Source organism: Varroa destructor, unplaced genomic scaffold (genome assembly GCF_002443255.2).
Source record: "Varroa destructor unplaced genomic scaffold, Vdes_3.0 BEIS01000001.1, whole genome shotgun sequence".
Taxonomy (NCBI): Eukaryota; Metazoa; Arthropoda; class Arachnida; order Mesostigmata; family Varroidae; genus Varroa; species Varroa destructor.
In genome coordinates, this window is record NW_019211454.1 from 34,382,734 (window position 1) to 34,391,321 (window position 8,588).

General features: G+C 39.9%; 2 protein-coding genes across 3 annotated transcripts in view; one reads left to right on the forward strand and one right to left on the reverse strand.

Annotated features, from left to right (window-relative positions):
- The window catches only part of LOC111243050 (uncharacterized), a 76,070-nt gene extending 72,055 nt beyond the window's left edge, over positions 1–4,015 (forward strand). For both annotated transcript variants that reach the window (XM_022788071.2, XM_022788072.2), the window contains exon 7: positions 1,199–4,015. In XM_022788071.2, coding sequence (XP_022643806.2) covers positions 1,199–1,368 — 170 coding nt within the window. In that variant the 3' untranslated portion in view covers positions 1,369–4,015. The remainder of the gene's footprint in view (positions 1–1,198) is intronic.
- A 2,691-nt stretch (positions 4,016–6,706) lies between these two features.
- On the reverse strand, positions 6,707–8,358 carry LOC147758553 (uncharacterized). Its single transcript, XM_086977312.1, has 3 exons — positions 8,234–8,358; positions 7,681–7,816; positions 6,707–7,037 (listed from the first exon to the last, which is right to left on the reverse strand). The coding sequence occupies exons 1-3, from the start codon at positions 8,337–8,339 to the stop codon at positions 6,881–6,883; spliced, it is 399 nt and encodes a 132-aa protein (XP_086833438.1). The 5' UTR covers positions 8,340–8,358; the 3' UTR covers positions 6,707–6,880.
- Between the last annotated feature and the right edge of the window lie 230 nt (positions 8,359–8,588).

Below are 8,588 nucleotides of genomic sequence, written 5' to 3' on the forward strand. Positions count from 1 at the left end.
GCGTGTGTCAATGGCGGAGTAGGGGCCGATCCTTCGGATCCCTTAAACGGAAAAGGCTCTATTTACTTTTGAATTGATGCGTCGGAGAGTGACGCTTGAGAGAGAACGATAGAGGGGGATAACAGGTACACAATTTAAAAACTGAGTTAATCAAATATTGCATATTCGACTATTATTATAAGTAAGGCTTAATGTTCCAATCTGTGAAACTTATCAATTTCGTCAAACAAAACGTGCAAGTTGTTGATGCACTCAAATGACTTGGGGGATCAGCGCTTGAAAAATGACTAAACAGCTAAGCATGCTTGCGTCATTTCAGTTAGCTAAGTTAACTGAAGGCCTGCCTAGAAAGCCGCTAAAGCAAAATTCATTCGAATATTTCTTCAATTTTCTAGGAAAAGTTGAAAGCACCTTTAGTGTCTCTAGTTGTTCGCCCGCGCCTTAGGACACATAATACCGAAGTGAGCGACGCAGAGAACACTTGTGTCTATGCAAGCGACCGAATTTTCATAGACCCCATGTTGCCCTCTCGTTTACTGCGACGGCGCGCTGCTGTTTGGCGTTCCTTCTCAAAGCGTATTCGTTTGCTTTTATCGGTCAGACATTTGTCTCCATTTGTAATGTGTCTGTTGTCGTCGAGAAAGCGCAACATCGCAGAACATCAAACATATTAGACAGTTGTATAGCTAGTTGTTGAAGAGCGTACTCGTCGCGGTTCTTTTACGTTTGAAGGGCCAGCCTGTATATCTTCATTCAAGCCACAATTCACCAGACGCCGGTTGCGTGCCACCTTGAAACAGACGATGACTGCTTAAATCAACACTGTTTGCAAGGCTCACCAGAGTGTGGTCCTCCTGCGGAATAAAAGTTCGGCCAAGGTGCATGCACACAAACGCTCGTATATTTCCAATATGTGATTTTCAACTGCTAACTTAAAGATGCGAAATCGCTAGCTTGAAGCCGCAACATTCACAGAAGCGAATTATTGAAATGTGTTGAATGAGGATTACGGCGATTGTCTAACGTCTCACAAAAACGTGACCTTATTTAGGAAGACGTATTCCATATAAGGGGGTTTGAAGTAAATAAGGGATTTACGTGAGCTCTAAATTTCACTCAGAATTTACAATCGTTCGTGGAATAATCAAAGGGTTCTAACCGTCGTTCTCTCCTCTTTAACATTGTCTCACAATTTCAGGAGGGAAGATGGGCGCGGATAGTCCTTGCGGAAGCCTTTCAGGCAGCAAATGGGGCTGTGCTGGTAGTCCTGTACCATATCCGACCTCAGCGTACCACGGCATGACTAACCAGACATCGAATGCAGTTGATACCAAACCTCCACTTCTCACCTCATCACAGATATTTTAGGACGAGACCTCTACAAACCACTTACGTCAACGTATTGCTTCAACTATTCTTCAGTGCCGGAGACTTTCGAAGCCTATCAATCAGCAGCTGAATAACAAACAGATTGTGCTTACCTCTATGCCAGTTTCTCATTCCGAGTAACACAATATCGCGTGTGATTATTCAAAACCCAGAAAGTCTGAACTGAAACCGAATGCTGCTCGGCATTGACGTTCGAATAGCAGAACCATTAATGACGGCCAGGTGCATCGATCGGAACGAAAAACACATAATAAGAAACCAGATGGGTACGAAATGGTCGATCCTGCGTGGTCTTTAAACAGATGCAGGAACAGCGGACTCTATTGCCGTTCAAATCAGATATACCTAGCACGAAAAATGGCAGAAGAAACGAGAAATACAGCAAAACATTAATACAAAGGACAAAAAAAGAAAGACGAAGACATCGACGATCATCATGTTCGTTCTGCATAACAGAAATGTCTCCTTGTACAATGCCTATACATAAACTACGGTTATTAAAAGAGAAGGCCAAGTCTAAGTATTAAGAGTATGCTACACGATGAAAAGCTGTAACAACTTCAACAGCAGCGAACAAATTGCGGAAACAATACTCAAATGTGGAACATGATAACGAAAAGCCCACGTAAGTATGCGGTAGAGTTCTTAACTTAAATAAGACCTAAAAAAGCGTACTCTCCATACAAACGACAATGAGGCCATTCAACGAAATGAGGTAGAAGAAGAAATCGAACAAAAGAAATTGAAAGATTAACAAATCACTGTAATATAACGTGTACATTATTTAGACTTGCCATTTAATGCTGGCGCACCGTTCGAGATTTCTTGCAGATTATATATATATATATAAAAAAAATAATCTATATATATAAACGACGAAGGCGCCCGGCGCAGAAGGAGTACTACATACTGAACTCACAACTGCAATTTATTTATTCAAAATGGTGGTGTGATGAGGTAATAAGGATTATGACAGTATTGCAACTTTCAACGAATGTAAATGCATCTACGAAATATTGGGGCTGCGACACTTCCAGGAACTATATGATATCTTACGTGATGAAGACTCGTACTTCAAATACCTAATGACTGCACTGAGAAAACTTATATGTTTTAGAGGAAAAGTTCCCAAACAGATTGGTTCATACTATCAACGATTTTGTCATCTATCAAACTGGCTATACCGTTCCTCATTTAAGGATCTGATTATGAGGATACTAGCAATTCTTTAAGGCTTTGCGGATTGCTCCTGATCATATGTGCGTTATTATCACGAAGTTCTAATATGACGATTGCGCATTAATGACGACAGTGATGCGCATGACAATTTCATAATGGTGATGACCGATATAATAGTGCAATGGTTATTATTGCGCTATTAACAAAACAAAAACAAGTCTAGTCAGGTCGCAGCGGGGATAGCAGGACTTCGGCATAATGCGCATGCAGAAAGACAATGAGGTGCAGGTATTCCTTAAATATTAACATTGATGAACTTGAAATGGTACATCTGTAAGAAGAAAACGGTTCTTTTCATTATGGCGCAGAAGTACACTGTAATATTGGTTATAGGAATGCACTTTGCCTCAAGATGAATTCCGGTATACTACGTAACTAGAGATAGTAAATTACTACTCTATTACCAGCGAGCTTCACTAAGTATCATGAATGATGAATTATCCTTATGTCGGTCTAGAGCAACCGTGCTTGCCATCTCGTGGTTTGCCCAAAGTTGTGCCCTCATTGGGCTTTCACTAGGCTTGGCAGTGCGTGGGAAGGGCAAAAGAGAGAACTGACAAAGCGACATAAGAAATAGATGATTATGATTCGATTGTACTGTGTTTCCCATTATATGGTCACATGGTTTTCATTGAGCATCTGGAACTCGGACTTGAAACGAGACCATAGATTCGATGGCATCTCAGTATGTGTAGGGAAGTTGTGCGTTTGTGTGTGCGCAATGTTCAGGTCAACTTGATTTGCTCGACGACGTCGCTCCTGTTACTGCTGCGACTCGAGGCCTTTGTTCGTCCTTTGTGGTGATTCATGAGCGGAAGAAAAGGGAAGACAGAAAATGTATAACGGCATACGAACTGTATTAGCACGGTAGAGGAGTAAGTATAGGTTTAAAGCATGTGAGAGAGCAACTTTGATGAAAGCAAGGAACTGACATTCCGACAGAAGAGGGCGGGGAAAGAGAAAGACCAAAACATTGGATGCAGACAGGCTTGAGTCACGCGAAAACGAACGCTGGTTTGCGCGATAGAAACAAGAAGTAAGATGTGGATAATGCGTAATAATGAGGACACGACATAGAGTTAATGAGGCGATAACCAATACGAAGCAAATGAGGTGCGAAAAAGCAAGAGACAGTAGCGAAAAGTAAACAATAACGTCATAATAGCAACGACAACAGCGATCGCGGTAGAAAGGCCATGTCGTGACACGTCCATTTGACGTTCGCTTGATTGCTCCAGAACAGGAGATATATCGGCTTTTATCCGGCAATCAGGCGATAGAAGGCGCACCTGTCCAACCCAGTTACGGTTTTGAAGCGAAATGGGAAAACGCGAGAGAGAAAAACATAGAAAAAATCTAATAAAAGCTTATAACATTTCAACAAAAAGTTCAGCATGCTTGTTTAATAAATATATAGCTCTAGAATGATCTACAGCTCTTCACTAGGTTGACTCAACTGCTGTCAGTGGTGTAATAAAGCAAGAAGAAGACCAAAGAGAGGCGGTTGCTCTACTTAAGAAAGTTGAACATTCTACTGTGAACTTAGTTATCGTCTATGACAAATTTCGTAAATAACTTTAGTGCATTTACAGACTAAAAGCGTGAACGCACTATAGCATTCTGCTAAGAGATATACAGTTATTAGTGCCAAATGAAATCCTTAGTACTTAGTACGCTTAGATATTACATAATAATTTGTGCCTCTTAAACAAATTAGTACGCTTTGAGTTGGAAAGATGATAATCAAAGCCATAAGATTGAGAATACCAGCATAAAATAAACATCGGTATTTATTCAACAGAGAGGACCACACTCGATTACCTGTACCAAATTCGGTCATTTTATTAGGAAAAATCCTTTACTTCCTGCATAGCTAGTTCGATTGCTCATTATATCATTAGGTGTGAAAGTATTCAGGTTGATGCTGCTTTCAATGCTATGACGTTCAATGCTTGCTATTGTAACTTAAGCAAAGGTGATGACATTAGAGAAAACAAATCCACGATGATTGTACGTCTCCCACATCAATTCACTACCCATTAACCATAACGATTGACACCATGGCAGTCATCATAGCTATATGTTAAACTGTTGTACCTGATGGCCGTTAGCTGATTGAAATAGCCAAAATTCTGTCAGTCGAACATCTTAGTAAGCATACAGTCGAGGTCCATGAACTGGAATGACGTAGGAACGACGTACCCCGACGTAGCATTTATTTGCAGACAAGTAGTTTTACACACCCTGTAGAAAGTAAAAAAGATGTGCAGAAAAAATTTACGTAGCCGCTTTAACATATGTGCAAACTGACAGAACGAAAAAACAATCTGGTGCTCTCAGGCGTGAAGTTATGCACGGGGAAGTATGCTTATGTTCATACGCCCCAGACGTAAAGTAAGCAACGCATCGTGCTAGTGCCATTGCCTATTATGTGAAATGAGCAGCGAAGTAAGTGACGTGACAATTAGTCTGCAGAGGCCAAAAGAAACCATCGGAAGCTGGTTTCCTTTGTGTGGAATGTGGATCGTCGCCGGGTATAGGATACATATATAAGCAGATGAGCGAGTGCAGGCTACTGAAACTATACTGTTCCTGGGTGATGTTGAAAAAGTTTGACGGGAAAACAAAGCCGTCGGTATCGACGAGCTGCTCTTCTCCACTAGGCTCATCTAAGCGTACCAACTTTGCAGCCGGTTGGCATACAGCGTACGCGAGGGAGACCTGGAGAGCTGCGCGAACTCCAACTATGCATTTCGATCCCGCCGAGCTCTCAGAATAGATCAAAATAATAATCTCTTTTTTATAGTTTTCATTTACACGCACATGTGCATTAGACATTGTCCATCTGGAAGCTACTGTGATCTTCTCTAAATTGGTGGCTTTATGAAATTTGTTGGCTCTGAATTGAAGAGGCTGAAGCCTCTCACCGCAGTGGGTGCTGCAATACGCATTATCAATATTAGCAGGAAAACGTCGTCGTAAACAAAACGGTAGATACAGTGCTATAAATAGGTTTCCCAGAAGAGCACCACAGAGAGCGTGTCCTAGTTTTCTTTTAAATACTTTTCCTTCTATTTTATCAGATCGCTGTGACCTGAGTATCAGAACAACAACTAATGTGTACTTTGTTCCTGGCAAAATGATGCTCTTAAATCTTGTTTTCCTATGCATTATTGTTAAACAACATTGTTTTAAATTGGTCGACTTACTACCGGGCCTTCTATACTATGACTGAATAGAGCAAGTAGCGTTAGTGTGATCGTAGAATTGCTCCCTCTGTGTTAAAACCTGCAAAATTTTACAGGGCTTTCATGCAACGCCTTAATGCACTTCAGTGCGTTGATAGCATAGGTGCTATTCCAACTCTTGAGCGATCCTTTATCTGGGTAACAACTAATGAATAACAGGTGCTCTTTATTAAGTTGACGATTCGTACTACAATATCAAATTCCCTCAAAACGTTCAATGGCTGATTCAGGATCGAGAACACTGCAAACTAGTAGATAATTATGCTTGTCATCACGCTCGATGGCACTGGTAGCGCCATCTGGCGACTCACATGGAACTTCACTTCCTTGGGAGATTTGGTTTATGAAGAACGGTATGTGAGATTAACCAAAAGGGGCAACGCGGCGAAAACAGAAGAATAGGAAACATTTTCAAGACGCTATGGTGAAATTTGACTTCTTGCTTAGAGTAAATAGGCAAAACCTAACTTTGCCACCGCATTGCCTCTCTTTGTTTACTGCCTCACCCTTCGTTTATATTTTATCAATTATATATTTTACAGAAGCTTGCAAGCTACGTATGATTTGCTTTAGATAAAAGAAAAGTGCAACACACTTAGACATATCACCACACGTCGCTGTTTTTAAAACAACATTTTAAAAAAAAAAATGAAATACCCTGGGGCAAACGAATCAGCGTAATCGATTATACGTTTTGAGTTTACATTAGACTCACAGATCCCAAATTTCAATCAGATGCGACACTATTTATTATATCGTAGTTAGCACGTGCATCATGATCAGACTAGTATGCTATCTACAAAAAACAAATTAATCATTTTGCCGAAAATAATCCTGAGGTTTATTAGGTAACTGTTTATACGTACGCGAAGAAGCCTCATATGATTTGACGGGAAGACGGAAAAACGAACACTCCGTTTTTCAATCACATCAAGACTGGATTAGTAAGTCAAACCGAGTGTTAACGATCATTTACGTGAATTGGACGACAATGACTAGCTGTCCTAATGTTGGTAGTCCTTCGCATCGCTTCCATATATTAACTTTGTAGTGAAGATGGTCATAGAACAGTCAAAGTATCTCGAGCAGTTTCTGTTTACTTCGCCCAATTTCCGAGCTTCGTTGTACTCAGCCATCATAGGTAGATTATTATCCGGCACTCTGGAATCAGCGAAAAACTCAACTGTGTCACGATTCGCGGAAAGGTTTTAGCCTCTTCTTTTTTTCTAGTTAATTATAATAGTGTAAATTCGTGCTTGCCGGTTGAGCTTAATTCATATAAATCTCTGCGTTGGTTTCAAGTAGAACGACCAAATGAAGTGTCCTCACATTAACATATTGCTCGATATTCATTCAACCTATCCTGTGGAAACTGAAATAGGACAGACGAATTACTAAGCGGCCAAACGACAAATTTGCTATCTGGTTCATAGAAAAATAAAAATTACGCAGAAATTCGCGTTATTGCCAATTACGCATTCGTTTAAACTCATATAAATGACTGCTAGCGTAATATTTTCGGTAAATTTAGACCCGGCTGAGGATATATTTGAGGTGTAACTCCAGCTGGTCTTTTGCTTGTGCTCTTAACAATCATGTCATTTCACCTTACTAATATATACAGTATACCGTACATGAATACAGTATCACACTGCAGTAGACATGTAAAATAGATCTGCGAGAGGACGTTAGCTCTTTTAAGACACTTCTAGGACACCTAGACAATGAAGATTGCGGAAAATTACTGCGCTAGTTTTCATCAGTTTACTATATCAATCAATATATTAATTTAAAAATAACTTACTTAAGTATTACACTGATCAATTCTCCAGCAAGGATTTCGTCGCGTGCTGTAGGTAGCATCGCAGCTTCGCAAATGGCCCGCTTGATGCATGCCTCGCCGGAATCCACACCCGCCTTAGACAAATACATCGAGATTACTAGAACAAATAAAATTAAAAATTACTTATTTTTAAGAGTTTCTTACAGGATTTTGATAATAAGTAAAAAAAAGTACAGACGTGTCTTCAGCACTCGACTGAGCCGGCTCATAGTGTCTCTGGCGGTATAGATGAAGTAAAACTCTACAATAGCAGGAGTAACTGCAGTCATTTTAAGTTATCGTTTTTCGTGTTACAGATTTGAGGTTACAGGGGAGATATTTCTTGTGAGAATTGGTACAAGTTCGGGTAACTTTAACTGTAACCAAAGAGCTTGGATCGTGAACCAAGATGGTAGTCTCTAAATAGACTTTTTGAATAACACTACGTAGCTAATAAGGCGCAAAAGAAGCAGGTTATTTTGTCAACGCTAAATTGCACATTGGCTATCCAACTTCACATTTGAGTGTCACGTACTTTTGTACAACTGAAGTCTCTGAAGGATGGTTGAAGGTATCGTTGATTCCACGGACCGAACGTATTTTTTTCGGATAACTTCTTCAGGAAGTATAATATTTTCCATCAGGTTACCGGCTTTTTCGGGAAATGGACCTAAGGTAATAAAAAAATTAACCTAATACAAGTAACATTGACCTATGAAGGAGCATGCAGAAACCTATCGTTTTGTACGATATCTCAGATTGTGCACAATATAGTGTAGTGAATCTAATTTAGTTGCTGTGAAGAGTTATTTTTTATGTATCTAATTATAAAGAGTTCATTAAATTTGGGACTTTGTTTCTGATTTATAATAAATTTAAGATCTGTAATA

What these genes read in the sequence shown, in the direction of transcription:
- LOC147758553 (XM_086977312.1), bottom strand. Translation starts at nt 8,339, where the DNA reads ATGGAAAATATTATACTTCCTGAAGAAGTTATCCGAAAAAAATACGTT. An exon ending in GAGACTTCAGTTGTACAAAA is followed by an intron (nt 7,817 to 8,233) that starts GTACGTGACACT and finishes TATTTGTTCTAG; the next exon opens with TAATCTCGATGTATTTGTCT. An exon ending in TTGATCAGTGTAATACTTAA is followed by an intron (nt 7,038 to 7,680) that starts GTAAGTTATTTT and finishes CGCTGATTCCAG; the next exon opens with AGTGCCGGATAATAATCTAC.